Source organism: Xiphophorus hellerii, chromosome 4, assembly GCF_003331165.1.
Source record: "Xiphophorus hellerii strain 12219 chromosome 4, Xiphophorus_hellerii-4.1, whole genome shotgun sequence".
Classification (NCBI taxonomy): domain Eukaryota; kingdom Metazoa; phylum Chordata; class Actinopteri; order Cyprinodontiformes; family Poeciliidae; genus Xiphophorus; species Xiphophorus hellerii.
Genome location: NC_045675.1, coordinates 23,723,152 through 23,744,691, shown reverse-complemented (window position 1 = coordinate 23,744,691; position 21,540 = coordinate 23,723,152). Strand labels below are relative to the sequence as shown.

General features: G+C 38.3%; 3 protein-coding genes across 9 annotated transcripts in view; 2 read left to right on the top strand and 1 right to left on the bottom strand.

Moving 5' to 3' along the window:
* The window catches only part of LOC116719198 (transmembrane 6 superfamily member 1), a 58,676-nt gene extending 44,496 nt beyond the window's left edge, over positions 1 to 14,180 (top strand). For all 6 annotated transcript variants that reach the window (XM_032561645.1, XM_032561644.1, XM_032561646.1 and 3 more), the window contains one exon: positions 13,267 to 14,180. In XM_032561645.1, the coding sequence (XP_032417536.1) occupies positions 13,267 to 13,458 (192 nt within the window). In that variant the 3' untranslated portion in view covers positions 13,459 to 14,180. The remainder of the gene's footprint in view (positions 1 to 13,266) is intronic.
* Positions 14,181 to 15,318: 1,138 nt separating this feature from the next.
* On the top strand, positions 15,319 to 19,843 carry zrsr2 (zinc finger (CCCH type), RNA-binding motif and serine/arginine rich 2). The gene is given in 11 exon segments (XM_032560855.1): positions 15,319 to 15,571; positions 15,574 to 15,672; positions 15,758 to 15,836; positions 15,919 to 16,027; positions 16,393 to 16,479; positions 16,897 to 16,935; positions 17,107 to 17,237; positions 17,373 to 17,586; positions 17,692 to 17,747; positions 18,536 to 18,645; positions 18,733 to 19,843. Coding segments are annotated over 11 exon segments (1,920 nt in total). The 5' UTR covers positions 15,319 to 15,426; the 3' UTR covers positions 19,584 to 19,843.
* Positions 19,844 to 19,886: 43 nt separating this feature from the next.
* LOC116718667 (AP-1 complex subunit sigma-2-like) overlaps positions 19,887 to 21,540 on the bottom strand; it is a 3,545-nt gene continuing 1,891 nt past the window's right edge. For both annotated transcript variants that reach the window (XM_032560859.1, XM_032560857.1), the window contains exon 5: positions 19,887 to 21,265. In XM_032560859.1, the coding sequence (XP_032416750.1) occupies positions 21,218 to 21,265 (48 nt within the window). In that variant the 3' untranslated portion in view covers positions 19,887 to 21,217. The remainder of the gene's footprint in view (positions 21,266 to 21,540) is intronic.

Here is a 21,540-nt window from a genome sequence, read left to right as displayed (position 1 = left end):
TCAGCAGGGTGTGAGCTCTGAGCTCTGAGCTCTCAAACACACAAGTGTGTTTGAGCAAACACACTTTACTGAAAAAAAGCATTGGAAACAAATCCTTCTTGTTCGGGAACCGTAATACATATTCGAAAAGCGTTTTAAGCGTATGACAGTTCAATGTGTCTTCTGCGATAGTCCCGAGATTCATATCTGTACCTCACTCAGAGCATTTACAGTGATGAGAGAAAGAAATGTTGTGCCCAGATATGAACCGAGATGGGCTGTCACTGTAATTTGAAGAAAAATGAGAAACTTTGGGTCGCTCAGAGGCAAATTGTGGACAAACCGTAACTGGTATCGACGAGCCGTCTTCACTTTCGAAGAGATCACAGACGTATCTACAAAATGACATTTGAATGGCATTTCTAGGTGAATTTGTGACGACACAGAAAATCCTCAAAAATAGGGTATTTCTAGGATTTTTCCCATTGACTTATAATGGGGTTTTTTTCGTAGTTTTTTGCGAATTATGTCGCCACGTTAAGCCCAAATCCCACCAGAAGTAATAGCTGGAATGGCGTGAATTTTCTGCAGGTTTTGATACCTCATTTGTAGGTGTGCACCAAGCGGTATGAGCCGCATTAACGGTTACGGAAGAAAAATAAAGAAGAACTAGAAAATTTCGGAAGAAATTTAGCCGGGGCCTGCCAAGGCGCGCCCGTGGGGTTTGGGCCCGGCGTCGTCATGCTACAAATTGGCATCGACGCTAAAGAACGCCGCAACATAATCAATGGCACGCGGAGAACCACAAGAACGTTAAGTAAGGCGGACGTGCACCATTCAGTACGATTTAAAATTTTTGTCAAGGCTTTTATTTTGGAAGTTTAGTTAAACTTCATTTCAAAGGGCCAACCTAATCCCATGAATAACAGTCATTGGATAAAATCAGTTATATAGTGCTCAAAACAGCAATAATCTCATGTAAAAATTCTCAAGGCTTTTATTTTGAAATTTTCAGTATGCTCCATTTTAAAGTTCTGAACGAATCCCATGTGTAACAGTGCTTTGGATAAAAAAGTCACATAAAGCCAAAAAGCGCAATTACCTGATGTAAAAATATGCAAGGCTTTTATTTTGAAATTATTATTATGCTCCATTTTAAAGTTCCGAACTAATCCCATGTGTAACAGTGCTTTGGATGAAAAAGTCACATAAAGCCAAAAAGCGCAATTACCTGATGTAAAAATATTCAAGGCTTTTATTTTTAAATTATTATTATGCTCCATTTTAAAGTTCCGAACTAATCCCATGTGTAACAGTGCTTTGGATGAAACAGTCATATACGGCCAAAAAGAGCAATTACATGATGTAAAAATATTCAAGGCTTTTATTTTGAAATTTTCAGTATGCTTCATTTCAGAGGGCCAAACTATTCCATTGTGTAACAGTGCTTTGGATAAAAAAGTCACATAAAGCCAAAAAGCGCAATTACCTGATGTAAAAATATTCAAGGCTTTTATTTTGAAATTATTATTATGCTCCATTTTAAAGTTCCGAACAAATCCCATGTGTAACATTGCTTTGGATGAAAAAGTCATATACGGCCAAAAAGAGCAATTACATGACGTAAAAATATTCAAGGCTTTTATTTTGAAATTTTCAGTATGCTTCATTTCAGAGGGCCAAACTATTCCATTGTGTAACAGTGCTTTGGATAAAAAAGTCACATAAAGCCAAAAAGAGCAATTACCTGATGTAAAAATATTCAAGGCTTTTATTTTGAAATTTTCAGTATGCTTCATTTTAAAGTTCTGAACTAATACCAGGTGTAAGAGTGCTTTGGATGAAAAAGTCAAATAAAGGCAAAAAGAGCAATTACGTCATGTAAAAATATTCAAGGCTTTTATTTTGAAATTTTCATTATGCTTCATTTCAAAGGGCCAAACTAATACCATGTGTAACAGTGCTTTGGATGAAAAAGTCAAATAAAGCCAAAAAGAGCAATTACATGATGTAAAAATATTCAAGGCTTTTATTTTGAAATTATTATTATGCTCCATTTTAAAGTTCCGAACTAATCCCATGTGTAACAGTGCTTTGGATGAAAAAGTCATACAAAGCCAAAAACAGCAATTACATGATGTAAAAATATTCAAGGCTTTTATTTTGAAATTATTATTATGCTCCATTTTAAAGTTCCGAACTAATCCCATGTGTAACAGTGCTTTGGATGAAAAAGTCATACAAAGCCAAAAACAGCAATTACATGATGTAAAAATATTCAAGGCTTTTATTTTGAAATTTTCAGTATGCTTCATTTCAGAGGGCCAAACTAATACCACGTGTAACAGTGCTTTGGATGAAAAAGTCACATAAAGCCAAAAACAGCAATTACCTGATGTAAAAATATTCAAGGCTTTTATTTTGAAATTATTATTATGCTCCATTTTAAAGTTCCGAACTAATCCCATGTGTAACATTGCTTTGGATGAAAAAGTCATACAAAGCCAAAAAGAGCAATTACATGATGTAACAATATTCAAGGCTTTTATTTTGAAATTTTCAGTATGCTTAATTTTAATGTTCCAAACTAATCCCATGTGTAACAGTTACTGAGTTAAATCAGTTATATACAGCCCATAGCAGCAGGTAGTTCTAAAGGCCAGTTCTCAGTCCTGATCTGTTTCAACTGAGGGTAGATAGAACTACAGTGATGCGTATTCGTAGTCCTAACCAGCAGCCAATAGCCTCTTGAGATCCGTTGCTATGGTAAATAATGGTCTCAGCAGGGTGTGAGCTCTGAGCTCTGAGCTCTCAAACACACAATTGTGTGTTTGAGCAAACACGTTTTACTGACAAAAAAGCATTGGAAACAAATCCTTCTTGTTCGGGAACCGTAATACATATTCGAAAAGCGTTTCGAGCGTATGAGAGGGCAATGTGTCTTCTGCGATAGTCCCGAGATTCATATCTGTACCTCACTCAGAGCATTTACAGCGATGAGAGAAAGAAATGTTGTGCCCAGATCTGAACCTAGATCGGCTGTCACTCTAATTTGAGCAAAAATGAGAAACTTTGGGTCGCTTAGAGGCAAATTGTGGACAAACCATAACTGGTATCGACGAGCCGTCTTCACTTTCGAAGAGATCACAGACGTATCTACAAAATGAAATTTGAATGGCATTTCTAGGTGAATTTGTGACGACACAGCAAATCCTCAAAAATAGGGTATTTCTAGGATTTTTCCCATTGACTTATAATGGGTTTTTTTTCGTAGTTTTTTGCGAATTATGTCGCCACGTTAAGCCCAAATCCCACCAGAAGTAATAGCTCCAATGGTGTGAATTTTCTGCACGTTTTGATACCTCATTTGTAGGTGTGCACCCAGCGGTACGAGCCGCATTAACGGTTACGGAAGAAAAATAAAGATTAAAGAGACGCTTCTCTCCGACAATAGTAATAGGTTCCTGCCATTGCTTTGCATGGCAGGCCCCAACTAGAAAATTTCGGAAGAAATTTAGCCGGGGCCTGCCAAGGCGCGCCCGTGGCTCTGGGCCCGGCGTCGTCACGCTACAAATCGGCATCGATGCTAAAGAACGCCGCAACGTAATCAGTGGCACGCGGAGAATCGCAAGAACGTTAAGTAAGGCGGACGTGCACCATTCAGTATTATAAAGTAAGTATATCAGCTAAAATCAGCAGAAACGCTAATGTTAGCGTCATTGCTTTCATCAGTATGTGGGAAATCACTAGGATATTTTCTGTAATTGATTTACTCCATTCAGTATACTAAACATTGCTAAAAAGTAAAATAAATAGCTAATAGCTTATTGAAGCTAAAATGCTAACGCTAATGAACCTTGCATTGAACTGTTTAGTAACAGTTCAATGCTCATAAACTGCAGGAAGGCAGTTCATTAGCATTTACCTAATGATTGTCACAAATATAAATTTTCAATAACGCACACACACACAACATATCACAGTTTAAAAATATATATTGACCTTATGTTAAAGATTTCTACAAACTTTTTACAGGTAAAGTTTACAATGAACCAAAATTACAACATTTAAAGAATACCATAAATTTAAGAATCTAATGTCTCTGCAATAAAAAGAAATTGCTATCTTTTTTATTTTTAAACAACACCTCATATTGTTAAATAACTGATTTTATGTATTCAAGTTTTAAATATTACATTTGAGTTTGCATGGATGTAAAATTACTGCTCAGTTTAAAAATTACAGTATTTTTAAACTGAGCAGTTTAAAAATATGCTCAGTATTTTTAAACTGCTCAGCTAAACTACGCTCTTTAGCTCGTTAGCTTGTCGATGTTTCAGTTTTATTCGCTGGGAAAATTATTCTTTGTCTGCTTTGAAGATAAGCAGACAAATAATAAAAAACAAGTTTTGATATTAACTCTCAACTTCATTCACAAAACTTTTTCGTTATTTATTACACAACGAACATGCATTTCACATAAGAACAAAACAATGAGGTGACGTTGCCTGTCCTTGAACACAACGCTGATCCCTCTTCACCCTGTCACCAACTCACACACATCCTCATTGTGTTGTGTTCTGTAAATAAACAAAACACAAGCAAAATCAATAAACTATATGCATATTCCAGTATACTGAGTTTTGGTTTTACATTCATTCTATTTAAATGTAGTTTGTTTGTGCTTACCAATGTTTTCTGGCCGGATGTCTGGCACCGTTTTCCCCTGGTCAGTTCGTCGATGTCTGGTTTTAGTTCTGGTGCTGTGGCAATCCGCAAAACGGCGTGTAGGTTTTCGTCAGTAATGCGCGATCTGTGCTTGGTCTTGTTTAAAGTCATTATTGAAAACATCTGTTCGCACAGATAGGTGCTTCCAAACGTGGACAAAACACGAGCTGCATGGAGTCGAAGCTGTGGCATCAAATCAGGGGGCAGTAGACGGTAAAAGTCCTCGATTGAAACATCACGGAACTTCGCTCTTTAGCTTCTTAGCTTGTCGATGTTTCAGTTTTATTCGCTGGGAAAATTAATAATCAGCTTGAGGTGACTCTGCTGCACTCTAGTGGCGAGAAGCCGTAATGTTGGTTGGTAAGAATCGGAAGGCATTATGGGATATGTAGTTTGTAGTCAATTCGTGCTCAAAACCTATTTTAAGTCAATCAATGGGGCTGTAAAACGGTGGTAGGGGGGAGAGGGCCACATAAAATGACGTAGCCGGCCACATGTGGCCCGCGGGCCTTGAGTTTGACACATGTGCAATAGAGGATCTATCTGCTGCTCATGCAAAACAGTCTATTTTAATCCCATGTGTAATGGTCATTGGGTTAAATCAGTTATATAATGCTGAAAACGCAAGTAGTTGATGTAAAAATATTCAAGGCTTTTATTTTGAAATTTTTGTTAAGCTTCATTTCAAAGGGCCAAACTAATACCATGTGTAACAGTGCTTTGGATGAAAAAGTCAAATAAAGCCAAAAAGAGCAATTACATGATGTAAAAATATTCAAGGCTTTTATTTTGAAATTTTCAGTATGCTTCATTTTAAAGTTCTGAACTAATACCATGTGTAAGAGTGCTTTGGATGAAAAAGTCAAATAAAGCCAAAAAGAGCAATTACGTCATGTAAAAATTTTCAAGGCTTTTATTTTGAAATTATTATTATGCTCCATTTTAAAGTTCCGAACTAATCCCATGTGTAACAGTGCTTTGGATGAAAAAGTCATACAAAGCCAAAAACAGCAATTACATGATGTAAAAATATTCAAGGCTTTTATTTTGAAATTATTATTATGCTCCATTTTAAAGTTCCAAACTAATACCATGTGTAACAGTTCCTGAGTTAAATCAGTTATATACAGCCCATAGCAGCAAATAGTTCTAAAGGCCAGTTCAGTCCTGATCTGTTTCAACTGAGGGTTCCACTATAGATAGAACTACAATGATGCGTATCTGTAGTCCAAACCAGCAGCCAATAGCCTCTTGAGATCCGTTGCTATGGCAAATAATGGTCTCAGCAGGGTGTGAGCTCTGAGCTCTGAGCTGTCAAACACACAATTGTGTGTTTGAGCAAACACGTTTTACTGACAAAAAGCATTGGAAACAAATCCTTCCTGGTCGGGAACCGTAATACATATTCGAAAAGCGTTTTAAGCGTATGACAGTTCAATGTGTCTTCTGCGATAGTCCCGAGATTCATATCTGTACCTCACTCAGAGCATTTACAGCGATGAGAGAAAGAAATGTTGTGCCCAGATCTGAAATTCTATTCAAATACATGGGAGAGAGCCTCAGACAGCCTCAGAAAATCCTGTCGCATGACTTTGCTCTGAAGCACCGTGACAGAAAACCGTACGATCTAGATAAATTTCGAAAAGATTTTACCGGAGCAGACAGGCGTATCAATGTCAGGACCGATTTTGATACTAATCGTGCGATATTTGTGGGCGTGATGGCGATTTCAAAAATGATTTGGGTTGAAAAAGTTGTCTTGATCTCTCACTCTAATCAGCGAGAAAAGCACTCTAACTTTAGAAAAAATGAGAAACTTTGGGTCGCTTAGAGGCAAATTGTGGACAAACCGTAACTGGTATCGACGAGCCGTCTTCACTTTCGAAGAGATCACAGACGTATCTACAAAATGAAATTTGAATGGCATTTCTACGTGAATTAGTGACGACACAGAAAATCCTCAAAAATAGGGTATTTCCAGGATTTTTCCCATTGACTTATAATGGGGTTTTTTTCGTAGTTTTTTGCGAATTATGTCGCCACGTTAAGCCCAAATCCCACCAAAAGTAATAGCAACAATGGCGTGAATTTTCTGCACGTTTTGATACCTCATTTGTAGGTGTGCACCCAGCGGTATGAGCCGCATTAACGGTTACGGAAGAAAAATAAAGAACTATAACTAGAAAATTTCGGAAGAAATTTAGCCGGGGCCTGCCAAGGCGCGCCCGTCGGGCTTGGGCCCGGCGTCGTCACGCCACAAATCGGCGTCGACGCTAAAGAACGCCGCGACGTAATCAGTGGCACGCGGAGAACCGCAAGAACGTTAAGCGAGGCGGACGTGCACCATTCAGTACGATTTAAAATGTTGTCAAGGCTTTTATTTTGGAAGTTTTGTTAAACTTCATTTCAAAGGGCCAAACTAATCCCATGCGTAACAGTCATTGGGTTAAAATAGTTATATAATGCTCAAAACACAAGTAGCTGATGTAAAAATATTCAAGGCTTTTATTTTGAAATGTTTGTTAAGCTTCATTTCAAAGCGCCAAACTAATCCTATGTTTATCAGTGCTTTGGATGAAAACGTCAAATAAAGCCAAAAAGAGCAGTTACGTCATGTAAAAATATTCAAGGCTTTTATTTTGAAATTTTCAGTATGCTTCATTTCAAAGGGCCAAACTAATACCATGTGTAACAGTGCTTTGGATGAAAAAGTCAAATAAAGCCAAAAAGAGCAATTACGTCATGTAAAAATATTCAAGGCTTTTATTTTGAAATTTTCAGTATGCTTCATTTCAAAGGGCCAAACTAATACCATGTGTAACAGTGCTTTGGATGAAAAAGTCAAATAAAGCCAAAAAGAGCAATTACGTCATGTAAAAATATTCAAGGCTTTTATTTTGAAATTTTCAGTATGCTTCATTTCAAAGGGCCAAACTAATACCATGTGTAACAGTGCTTTGGATGAAAAAGTCAAATAAAGCCAAAAAGAGCAATGACCTGATGTAAAAATATTCAAGGCTTTTATTTTGAAATTTTCATCAAGCTTAATTTTAAATTGCCACACTAATCCCATGTGTAACAATTGCTGGGTTAAATCAGTTATATACAGCTCAAAAGAGCAATTTTCTGATGTAAAAATATTCAAGGCTTTTATTTTGAAATTTTTGTTAAGCTTCATTTCAAAGGGCCAAACTAATCCCATGTGTAACAGTTACTGAGTTAAATCAGTTATATACAGCCCATAGCAGCAAGTAGTTATAAAGGCCAGTTAAGTCCTGATCTGTTTCAACTGAGGATAGATAGAACTACAATGATGCGTATTTGTAGTCCAAATCAGCAGCCAATAGCCTCTTGAGATCCGTTGCTATGTTAAATAAGTTTCACACCAAGGTGTGAAGTGTCAGTGAGACAGCCTGAGAGCCTCAGAAAATCCTGTCGCATGACTTTGCTCTGAAGCACCGTGACAGAAAACCGTACGGTCTAGATAAATTTCGAAAACATTTAACCGGAGCAGACAGGCGTATCAATGTCAGGACCGATTTTGATACTAATCGTGCGATATTTGTGGCCGTGATGGCGATTTCAAAAATGATTTGGGTTGAAAAAGTTGTCTTGATCTCTCACTCTAATCAGCGAGAGAAGCCCTCTAACTTTAGGAAAAATGAGAAACTTTGGGTCGCTTAGAGGCAAATTGTGGACAAACCGTAACTGGTATCGACGAGCCGTCTTCACTTTCGAAGAGATCACAGACGTATCTACAAAATGAAATTTGAATGGCATTTCTAGGTGAATTTGTGACGACACAGCAAATCCTCAAAAATAGGGTATTTCTAGGATTTTTCCCATTGAGTTATAATGGGGTTTTTTTCGTAGTTTTTTGCGAATTATGTCGCCACGTTAAGCCCAAATCCCACCAGAAGTAATAGCTCCAATGGCGTGAATTTTCTGCACGTTTTGATACCTCATTTGTAGGTGTGCACCCAGCGGTATGAGCCGCATTAACGGTTACGGAAGAAAAATAAAGAATTATAACTAGAAAATTTCGGAAGAAATTTAGCCGGGGCCTGCCAAGGCGCGCCCATCGGGTTTGGGCCCGGCGTCGTCACGCCACAAATCGGCGTCGACGCTAAAGAACGCCGCGACGTAATCAGTGGCACGCGGAGAACCGCAAGAACGTTAAGCGAGGCGGACGTGCACCATTCAGTATGATTTAAAATGTTGTCAAGGCTTTTATTTTGGAAGTTTTGTTAAACTTCATTTCAAAGGGCCAAACTAATCCCATGCGTAACAGTCATTGGGTTAAAATAGTTATATAATGCTCAAAACACAAGTAGCTGATGTAAAAATATTCAAGGCTTTTATTTTGAAATGTTTGTTAAGCTTCATTTCAAAGCGCCAAACTAATCCTATGTTTATCAGTGCTTTGGATGAAAACGTCAAATAAAGCCAAAAAGAGCAGTTACGTCATGTAAAAATATTCAAGGCTTTTATTTTGAAATTTTCAGTATGCTTCATTTCAAAGGGCCAAACTAATACCATGTGTAACAGTGCTTTGGATGAAAAAGTCAAATAAAGCCAAAAAGAGCAATTACGTCATGTAAAAATATTCAAGGCTTTTATTTTGAAATTTTCAGTATGCTTCATTTCAAAGGGCCAAACTAATACCATGTGTAACAGTGCTTTGGATGAAAAAGTCAAATAAAGCCAAAAAGAGCAATTACGTCATGTAAAAATATTCAAGGCTTTTATTTTGAAATTTTCAGTATGCTTCATTTCAAAGGGCCAAACTAATACCATGTGTAACAGTGCTTTGGATGAAAAAGTCAAATAAAGCCAAAAAGAGCAATGACCTGATGTAAAAATATTCAAGGCTTTTATTTTGAAATTTTCATCAAGCTTAATTTTAAATTGCCACACTAATCCCATGTGTAACAATTGCTGGGTTAAATCAGTTATATACAGCTCAAAAGAGCAATTTTCTGATGTAAAAATATTCAAGGCTTTTATTTTAAAATTTTTGTTAAGCTTCATTTCAAAGGGCCAAACTAATCCCATGTGTAACAGTTACTGAGTTAAATCAGTTATATACAGCCCATAGCAGCAAGTAGTTCTAAAGGCCAGTTCAGTCCTGATCTGTTTCAACTGAGGGTTTCACTATAGATAGAACTACAATGATGCGTATTTGTAGTCCAAATCAGCAGCCAATAGCCTCTTGAGTTCCGTTGCTATGTTAAATAAGTTTCACACCAAGGTGTGAAGTGTTAGTGAAACAGCCTGAGAGCCTCAGAAAATCCTGTCGCATGACTTTGCTCTGAAGCACCGTGACAGAAAACCGTACGGTCTAGATAAATTTCGAAAACATTTTACCGGAGCAGACAGGCGTATCAATGTGAGGACCGATTTTGATACTAATCGTGCGATATTTGTGGGCGTGATGGCGATTTCAAAAATGATTTGGGCTGAAAAAGTTGTCTTCATCTCTCACTCTAAGCAGCCAGAGACGCACTCTAACTTTAGGAAAAATGAGAAACTTTGGGTCGCTTAGAGGCAAATTGTGGACAAACCGTAACTGGTATCGACGAGCCGTCTTCACTTTCGAAGAGATCACAGACGTATCTACAAAATGAAATTTGAATGGCATTTCTAGGTGAATTTGTGACGACACAGCAAATCCTCAAAAATAGGGTATTTCTAGGATTTTTCCCATTGAGTTATAATGGGGTTTTTTTCGTAGTTTTTTGCGAATTATGTCGCCACGTTAAGCCCAAATCCCACCAGAAGTAATAGCTCCAATGGCGTGAATTTTCTGCACGTTTTGATACCTCATTTGTAGGTGTGCACCCAGCGGTATGAGCCGCATTAACGGTTACGGAAGAAAAATAAAGAATTATAATAATATTAAAGAGACACTTTGTTGGGTGTAGAGTAATAGGTTCCTGCCATTGCTTTGCATGGCAGGCCCCAATAATATTAAAGAGACACTTTGTTGGGTGTAGAGTAATAGGTTCCTGCCATTGCTTTGCATGGCAGGCCCCAATAATAAAGAGACGCTTGTTGGGTGTAGAGTAATAGGTTCCTGCCATTGCTTTGCATGGCAGGCCCCAATAAAGAAACACTTTCTCCGACAATAACAATAGGTTCCTGCCATTGCTTTGCATGGCAGGCCCCAATAAAGAAACACTTTCTCCGACAATAACAATAGGTTCCTGCCATTGCTTTGCATGGCAGGCGTGAATTTTCTGCAGGTTTTGATACCTCATTTGTAGGTGTGCACCAAGCGGTATGAGCCGCATTAATGGTTACGGAAGAAAAATAAAGAAGAATAAAGAAACACTTTCTCCGACAATAACAATAGGTTCCTGCCATTGCTTTGCATGGCAGGCCCCAATAAAGAAACACTTTCTCCGACAATAGCAATAGGTTCCTGCCATTGCTTTGCATGGCAGGCCCCAACTAGAAAATTTCGGAAGAAATTTAGCCGGGGCCTGCCAAGGCGTGCCCGTCGGTTTGGGCCCGGTGTTGTCACGCTACAAATTAGCATCGATGCTAAAGAACGCTGCAACGTAATCAATAGCATGTGGAGAATCACAAGAACGTTAAGTAAGGTGGACGTGCACCATTCAGTAAGATTTAAAATTTTCTCAAGGCTTTTATTTTGGAAGTTTTGTTAAACTTCATTTGAAAGGGCCAAACTAATCCCATGTGTAATAGTCATTGGGTTAAATCAGTTATATAATGCTGAAAACACAAGTAGTTGATTTAAAAATATTAAAGGCTTTTATTTTGAAATTTTCATTAAGCTTAATTTTTATTGTCCCAATAAACCCATGTCTAATAGTCATTGGGTAAATCAGTTATATAATGCTCAAAACACAAGTAGTTGATTTAAAAATATTAAAGGCTTTTATTTTGAAATTTTTGTTAAGCTTCATTTCAAAGGGCCAAACTAATCCCATGTGTAATAGTCATTGGGTTAAATCAGTTATATAATGCTGAAAACGCAAGTAGTTGATGTAAAAATATTAAAGGCTTTTATTTCGGAATTTTTGTTAAACTTCATTTCAAAGGGCCAACCTAATCCCATGAATAACAGTCATTGTATAAAATCAGTTATATAATGCTCAAAACAGCAATAATCTCATGTAAAACTTCTCAAGGCTTTTATTTTGAAATTTTCAGTATGCTTCATTTCAAAGTTCCAAACTAATACCATGTGTAACAGTGCTTTGGATGAAAAAGTCAAATAAAGCCAAAAAGAGCAATTACGTCATGTAAAAATATTCAAGGCTTTTATTTTGGAATTTTTGTTATATTCAAGGCTTTTATTTTGAAATTATTATTATGCTTAATTTTAAAGTTCCAAACTAATCCCATGTGTAACAGTTACTGAGTTAAATCAGTTATATACAGCCCATAGCAGCAAGTAGTTCTAAAGGCCAGTTCAGTCCTGATCTGTTTCAACTGAGGGTTCCACTATAGATAGAACTACAGTGATGCGTATTTGTAGTCCTAATCAGCAGCCAATAGCCTCTTGAGTTCCGTTGCTATGTTAAATAAGTTTCTCACCAAGGTGTGAACTGTTAGTGACAGAGCCTGAGACAGCCTAGAAAATCCTGTCGCATGACTTTGCTCTGAAGCACCGTGACAGAAAACCGTACGATCTAGATAAATTTCGAAAACATTTTACCGGAGCAGACATGCGTATCAATGTCAGGACCGATTTTGATACCAATCGTGCGATATTTGTGGGCGTGATGGCGATTTCAAAATTATTTTGGGGTGAAAAAGTTCTCTTGATTTCTCACTCTAATCAGTGAGAGACGCACTCTAATTTTAGGAAAAATGAGAAACTTTGGGTCTCTTAGAGACAAATTGTGGACAAACCGTAATTGGTATCGACGAGCCGTCTTCACTTTCGAAGAGATCACAGACGTATCTACAAAATGAAATTTGAATGGCATTTCTACGTGAATTCGTGACGACACAGAAAATCCTCAAAAATAGGGTATTTCTAGGATTTTTCCCATTGACTTATAATGGGGTTTTTTTCGTAGTTTTTTGCGAATTATGTCGCCACGTTAAGCCCAAATCCCACCAAAAGTAATAGCTGGAATGGCGTGAATTTTCTGCACGTTTTGATACCTCATTTGTAGGTGTGCACGCAGCAGTACAAGCCGCATTAACGGTTACGGATGAAAAATAAAGAATTGGGAGAATAGCAATAGGTTCCTGCCATTGCTTTGCATGGCAGGCCCCAATTAAAGAAACACTTTCTCCGACAATAGTAATAGGTTCCTGCCATTGCTTTGCATGGCAGGCCCCAATAATCAGCTCTGGAGTCAACTCTGAGAATACCTGAGATGTGGAGAAGCTGCTATCAGGCCTGACATTGTTTCTTTTTTTTTTAGGCAACAGCTTCTATAAATCTCGTTTGCTTTAACTTTGCATTTTACATCCTTAAATGTCTAAAGTTTCATGTAATTTAAAAAAAATCCTAGCCCCTGCTTGTTCCTCACTGTAATTTCTTTCTCATGCGTCTTTTTCTGCTCTGTTTTACAGGCCCAGTTCTCTCACATCGGTGCCTCCCTTCACACACGGACACCGTTCTCTTACAGAGTACCAGCTGACAGTCAGCTTGTCTTCTTGCTTGTTAATGTCCTGTACGCTCTTGTGCCTCATGCTTTGTGCTACCGTTGCTGCACGCAGCCAGTCTTCTTCCTCAAGCCAAAGGGAGAGAAAAAAACACAATGACTCTGCACCTCTGAGACAGACGAGGCACACTACAGAGGGCAAAAAGCCTTAAAAAAGCCAGAATAACTCGCAAAGCCCTGATTTATATTTGCATTTACCCACAGTTTCTGGTTTTGGAGCTGGGGTTCCTCCACCCTCTTCAAAGTGTGTGCTAAACAGGAAACTGAATCAGTGCCATGCCTGGTTGTTTATGCTGTAAATGTGATGGAGTGTATTTTGTGTAGTTAAAAATATGTTTGTGGTTTTTAAACTATTTGTCCTAATATATTCAGTGTCTTTGTCAACTAAAGTATTTGCTTTATGGGCTTAAGATTTGAATTGGCAAAGAAATAACTTGTGTTTTTGTGTCTTTCCATTTGAATCCAATTCTTAAAGCAATAGAGGTTAATTTAAGTCAGAACTACTTGCTGATGCATTCCTTTCAAATACCACAATATCACCCCAATATGGATAAAACAAAGATTTATGGACAACTTCAACTTTATCTATTGATTTCAATTAAAACTTGCTTGTTTACCGTTGTTTCATAAAATGGACAGGAACATTTTTTATTTTTTATCTCTGATGTCTTTTTGTTTGCATAAATTCTACATGTCCATCCAAAGTCAGTCACTATAATGAATGTATTCCCCAGAGCAATCTTTTAAATTATTGGATTGGTCAAATAACTGTTGTGGGCATGTGTTTGTAAAATAAATATGAAATATGATGAATTGAATATATATGTAAAAACAATGTGTGTGTGTTCATTGTAGGGCATTTCAATGGCAAAATTTATAAACAGTGCAAGATAAGAATATAAATGGGATTTTGTGAGAATAACTACTGAAAACATTTTTTTTATTAAAAATGCTTAAACAATTCTTTTGTTTATTTAGTCTTTGGATTGGCAAAAAAGGGAAGTACTTTCCAGAGCCTCTTTCTGTCATTTGCACAAGATTTTGCCTGCTATGATTTTTGGAGAGTAGAAAGAGTAAAACATACATTTTTAGACTGTACTAAGAGAATGAGAGGGAAATACTAATTATAAGACTTCATAAAAATAAGTTGTAATCATAAAATAAATAAAAAAATCAGCTGATTCAGTTTTGGAGTTAGTTTTAGTGGAGGATTAGAGCCACTGCAAAAGAAAGAAACGTATGTTTTTTTCATCAGTGGCAACAATCCTCTTCCGCAGATGTTTTTAATTTTTATTTTTGAAAGAGTCTAATGATAGAAAATGGATTATGATCCATTCTCTAATTCAGAAGGTGGCGATAACACTAACAGCTGAAAGTTGTTTGCCAACTGGCATAAAGTAAAAAAATTAAATAAAAATAGAAGGATAAATCCATAGAACATGATTTGTTGTATTTAAAAATATCAGAAAGAAAGAAGAAAATTATTCAAAAGTGTTTTTCTTGTTTTCTTTCAATTTCCAAAACGAACATTTTGTATCAAATTTTATGAGGATTTAATTTAATGTGTTTTTATTTTATTTTTTAATATTATGTCGTTTATTTGGTTTGAGTGACATTGTGGTTTACACTCGAAGCCAGTTGGTGGCGGTAAACGACAAGGTTGTTTACTAACAGCCAACAAAAGAGAAAGAAGAAGAAGACTAGTTCGACTGTAGCCAACAGACATTGAATAATCGCATTTATTTTCATTATGCAATTACGTACATATTCTGATTATATTAGCTAAGGTCTCGAGAAGAACTCGCAGCTTAATCAGGGAGAGTATTAAAACCCGTTCTAAAATAGAGTTGTTTGCTAACGTTAGCTTAGCTAGCCGCGGCTAGCTTCAATGGCAGCCCCCACTACTCCTCTTGTCTCTACTTCTACATTAAGGTTTGAAACTCATTCTTTTGTCTTGTTTAAAAAAAAGTAGTAAATAAAAGCTACATTATAAACACAAGTCGACCAATTATTTAAATACAAACTATCGCTGCCCTGGACTGGGCAATTTTCAAAAGCACGTTGAAGCATGTCGGTTTTCATCACCCTGTTCTTGCAGTCCATCAACATAAGAAAACATCACCTAGTCAGTTGTTTCCAGCAGAGTCGAGCTTACTGTCTCTACGGCTCTTCTATTGCAGCTGTGTGTGGTGTGTTTATGTTACTGTTTTGTTGTTGCTTTTTTACACCTGCAGTCAGAAGCAGCGAAGAGTTGCAGGGAGGAAGGAGAGAAGAAGACGGAAACGACAAGCTCTTGCTCAAGCCAGAGAATGTGGTATAAACCCTATTAAGACTTACTGACAACATTCATTTCGTCGTTGCCTCGATGGGACGCTGAGTCTTTTGGTGCTTTATTGTAGAATTGAAAAATGACGCTGAAGAAGAGGAAGAGGCGAATGAAGGAGATAGTGAGGGGGACAAGGCTGCTGAGGATGAAAGGTAGGTCAACACTTCTGTCCTGCAGCTGCCAAAAACTTCAGTAAATCAGTCCTCAATTGTATTCTGTATTTTTGCTTTCCAGACAGCGACAACATGAAGAGTGGCTGGAAAGAGAGAGGCTGGCTCAGGAGGAATTCAGGCTGAGGACAGAGAGGGAGGAAGCTGCAAGGAAAAGAAAAGAGGAGGAGGAGGTAATTTCCTGATGAGGTAGAAAGGAAGAAGCTTAGTTGCCAGTTTGCACAAATTTTTTGCTGTCACAACACGCAGACATGAATTTGTTTTTTTCCCTCCCTGTTGCCAACATCTTTGAACAATAAATAAATTGGACTTAGAATAATTTTCCTGGCAGAAAACGGTAATATTTCACATTGCTTTGCACTGTAGTGCTTCATTTTTGTTGTTTGGTATCTTATATACAATAAATGTAACTTTTGCAGTTTATTTTGCACCCATCAAACACAAATTCTGTGGATATTGGTGAGCAAACGGGCAAAATGGGTAAGCGATCTGTGTCATAAATGCAGATTTCAAATGGTTGCTGTTCTTGAATTCACAGCGAATGATAAAGGAGGAATGGGAGGCCCAGCAGAGGAGAGAACAAGAGGAAAAGGAGCAGAAGCAGCGGGAGAAGCGCGACAGAGAGGTGAAACGGACTCCAGGAGGATAGAAAATAAAAGCAACATATCCTCTGCTGCTAACTTATCAAAAAAATGTAAAATAATACAATAAGTTCATCAGATGAACACGTTTTTGCTCTGTGAATGATTATTACTTTTCCTTGACTTTGTGGCACAAGTAACCATCATGTTCCTTACCTAAGATACACTCAAAGCGAAAAAAAGCTTACACCTTCAGCTTTCACATCAAGAATGTATCTTTTACTTTGTTTGGGATTGTATGTAAAATTGATTGACACATCTGTCGGGTTTCCTTGATATCTTGGGTGATTTTTGTGCCTGTCAGGCTTTGTGATTGAACTCTTAACCCCCGATAACAGATATGCTGCAGTATGTTGACGTCTTCACGTTTTTCACAAATCGTGTGTTTAAAACATTTGTAGGAGGCCGTTCAGAAAAGGTTGGATGAAGCCGAGAATCAGGTAAAAACAAAGATATGTATCACTTATAAGAGCAGGGAACCTTTTATATCTGTAGGAGACAGAAAATGTGGTATTTAATCCAGTGTCAGCTCTTTGTGCTACTGAAGACTCAAAGCTGAAATGTGTGTTTTGACTTCTTATGTTAATCAAACGTTTGTTGTCTTTTTTTAGCTGGAAAATGGAGGACCGTGGATGAATCCCGAGGCTCCTGCTACGACAAACTCGGAAAACTTCGGAACGGAGCGCGACGTTGCCAACTGCCCTTTCTTCCTGAAGACAGGAGCATGCCGATTTGGAGACAGGTTCTGCTTGTGTCTTTTTTATTTTTATTTTAAAAATATAGCATATGAGTTAAATATAAAATATATTGCAAGTAATGCTTTACCTAAAGGGACTATTCTTTGTATGTGGTGGTTTATTTCGATCCATAAGCGCAGGTGTTCTCGGAAGCACATCTATCCGACTTCCAGCCCGACCCTGCTGGTCCGCGGTATGTTCAAGACGTTTGGAATGGAGGAGTCGCGGCGGGACGATTACGACATGGATGCCTGTTTGGAGCACAGCGAGGAGGAGCTGCTGGAGTCTTTCCTCGAGTTTTACCACGACGTTCTGCCGGAGTTCAAGAGCATCGGCAAAGTGGTGCAGTTCAAGGTGACGGGAGACAAGAGTGTTCACTGAAAATGTATTTAATGGTCTGAAAACCAGATTTTCTCGGATATTTTAGTTTATAATGTACGCTGATCATTCTTCTTTTAGGTCTGCTGCAATCATGAACCACATCTGAGAGGGAATGTTTACGTTCAGTTTGACACGTAAGTTTCTCATTTTGTCTTTCTAAGCTGCTTACTGCTACTTTTTTTTTTAGATTTTATGTGATATAGTGCACAGAATAACTGATAATTGTGAAGTGGAAGGAAAATTATACCTGGTTTCAAAATCTAAAAAGTATGGTGTGTGTATTTATATTCAACTCTCTGAGTCAACACTTTGTTGAGCATATAGCCATCAGTGTGCAGGTTACTAGATGTTTGTTTTTCCATTCTTCTTTTATGTCAGACTTGATGTAGAATATTTGACAGCAATGTTAAAGTCTTGCTACTCATTTTCATATGGATCGTGTCAAGATCTGGGTTGTGACTCAGCTGTTCTTACACATGAACATGCTTTGATGTAAACTTTACCTAACTCTCCAGTCGTATCCCAGACCCGTCTTTGTTTCTTGGTCTTTTATGAGAATGCCTCTTCACAAATATTCTCTAACAAACATCTAACATTTATACTGAGATTAAACGGCACACAAGTTGACCCTGTTTGCTCGTTGGGTGTGAAGGCAGTTGAGTTTAATAGGTTTTATTTGGGGGTATCGAAGTAAAATGGGCTTGATATAAATGCACACCACATTTTAAAAAAATATTTTGTAAGAAGAAGAAATTATTATAATTAAATTATTTTGCTTCAACTTCACCATTAAGATATTTGTGCTTGTCTACGTATGCCATGAAACATGTTAAATTTGCGGCTGTGAAAACAATTCGTTGAAAAGCTCAAGTGTGGTATGAAGCCATTACATGTTGTCCTGTTGTCTTGGCTTCGTGTCCAGAGAGGAGATGTGCAAAGAGGCCATTGTGAAGTTCAACGGGAGGTGGTATGCAGGCCGGCAGCTTCAGTGTGAGATCTGTCCTGTTACACGGTGGAAGAACGCCATATGTGGTGAGTTAGCTCTCACATGTCACCTTAAGGGCGGAGAAGCAACATTCGTTTCAGTGTGTTGACTATTTCATGTTTTTTTCTTGTTAGGACTGTTTGACAGACAGAAGTGCCCTAAAGGCAAACACTGTAACTTTCTGCATGTATTTCGAAACCCGGGCAACGAATTCTGGGAGGCCGACAGGGACCTCCAGGTGTCCCCCGATCGCAGCATCAGGGGGAGTCGCAGGGACGAGTGGCATTCGGAGCGCTACAGGGAGCGACCGCGGAGGCAGCGCCGCAGCAGCCGGAGCCCGGCAAGATCAGAGCGATCCCACAGATGGTGGGAGGACGACCGGGAGAGGAGCAGGAGCAGAGAGAGGAGGACGTCCCACCAGCGCAGAGAAGACAGGTGGTCTTCTAGGTCGCGACACAGTGACAGGAGGACGGACCGGCACCGGAGCAGGAGTAGGGACAGATCAAGGAGCAGAAGCAGAGAGAAAGAGCAGCGTAGAGATAAAGAAGGGGAGAATAAATACAGAGACAGAGGTGATGATGGGGACCCTCGAAGAGAAACAAGGGAGAGATCAAGAAGCACAAGTAGAGAAAAAAAGAGACACAAAGAAAGAAGCCCAAAGATATCAGAGAAAAGTCCTTCTGATGGTACAAAACCCTACCGCCATCACAAGCGCTCCAAGAAAAGCAAGAAGAGCAAAAAGAAACACAAAAAGAAAAGGCTCTCATCTGAAAAGACACATTCCTCCACGGAGTCAGGAAGTGAGAAAGACTCAGAGGAAGAAACTTGTGGTAATACTTCAACACAAAGTCCGAGTGGAGGCCTTAAAGAAGAAGAGGGAACTGAGGAAAAATGTGCTGGTCAGAATGATTTGGATTCAGAGGTGAAAACCGAGCCCTCTGCTGAAATTAAGACTGAACCGACAACAAATGGGGACATTTCTTAATTTCTTCGTCTTTAAAATCAGTCATCCACTGCTAGCCTCATCAGAATAAGTAGTGTAAACATTTCATGGATGCTTTATGGATTTTTAGTAATATCTTTCTGGTGAAAGCTTTTTACGGACTCTGTGTTCAGATTATGTTATGAAATGGTCAAATACATTTCATAACATAATTCAAGACAGCTTTTTAGCGCAGCTTAGCTCATAGACATGTGAATAACTTGGATACGTTTTAAAATAAATGCTTGGTATTGGGATTTGAAGCACTTTCTGGCTCTTCAGTACAAACAAAAACATCAGAATGGGTTGTCCTTGAATACATTTATTGTCTCAGATTTAAGAAATACTGTTGGCAGTGTTAAATATAAAACAAGTCATTTAGCTCAAAGCAAAGATGGTTTTGTTCAATAATGGGGTTGAGATTACAGAAAAGAAACACGCATCACCTAAGATGAGCATCCATCTTGTTCTTCTGCATTTAAAACCTGTTTGGATGTCTTTGTATCTCCTGCTCATAATTACTATTCCACAAAGTTTACATAGTTGTGAGATAGGAATATAAAATACAGTCATCTGTAATCAAATAGTACCCACATACTTTGTTAGAAGTCCCTTTTTCTGGCATTCTTTTTTAGACACCATTAAGAAGGTTAAACACAGTGTTCTTTGGTCACAGGTGAGTCTAAGAATGAACTAAACCTTTTATCAGTGGTTATGATTTCTGTTTTTTTTTAAAGTCACTATCCTGTCCTGAAGACTTGGAGAAGAGACCCAGTGAAGATTGATCACAAAAATGTAAAATTTTCACTTGAACACTTTCAGAAAGGAGATATGATCCATACTCGTGACGAAAACAACAATACAGAGAACAGAAAGCTTAGCACGCCGCAGCAAAATCAAAGACCACAAAGTTCAACATATGTAAACAGTTCATATCTGCGAAAAGTCCAAACGGACACAGAAAACAATACTGATGCTGTGATCTACCCAGGTACAAAGGGTACTGTAATACTGACCTAAGTTGGTGCCTCATACTACAGGAATACTTTACAATAGAGTGTCTGCATTTTATCTAAAAACAAAATGGCACAAAATGGGAACTTATGTTCTTTGAGACAAACATTTAAATCCAACAAATGCATTTTGCAATAAGATTTATTACCAAGACTGCACAGTGGTCAAATGATTTTAAACCCTTCCCCCCGCGGAAAGGACCAGGACTTTGTAATGGCGAACAATTTGTACAGCTAAGGATTCAGAAAATGCCTAAAGAACAGCTTTACGCCGTGTTAACCGTCCTGGTGTTTGTAGAAGAGGCACTAGCAGCACTTAAAAGTCTTAATTACTAATTCTGCAAACAGTGATCAATGGATGATCTAAACATGCTGGAGTTGTGACATTAGTGCTACATTTCTCTCTGTTGAGATAAGAGGTTGGGAGAAATACTTTACAGGAAGTTGGACAGCGGAGACACAAACACTACATTTGGCACCACACTGAATGATCATTACAGTACAGAGCAGTACAACGATGCCGATTATATACATACAACACCGACACTGGACAGGAAAGGACACAAAGACGTGGATGTGAACAGATCTGCATCTGTGGGACGTAGCGAGAGGCAGCGGGGCGATCTATGTCAGCCCGATTTCTTCTAAGACGCTCCGCGGTGCCTCGGCTTCCTGCAGGGGAGAAACAAAAACATATCTCCTGCATTTCTACTGTGAGTGTAATTAATAGCAATAACCATGCAGGCCTTCATAGTGAGCTACGACAACAATAGCACCGCATGCTTTGCTAAAAATAAAATCACTGAGATGGGAGTCTGTCAGCTTGAAGTGGCTACAGCTGGACACCAGCACAAACAGGCGGGGTGTCGAGGAGGTTTAATTCAAGCGCTGCAGGCTTAGAATAAACAGATGGCAGCAGGTGCAGATGGCTGCACATTGGAAAATGC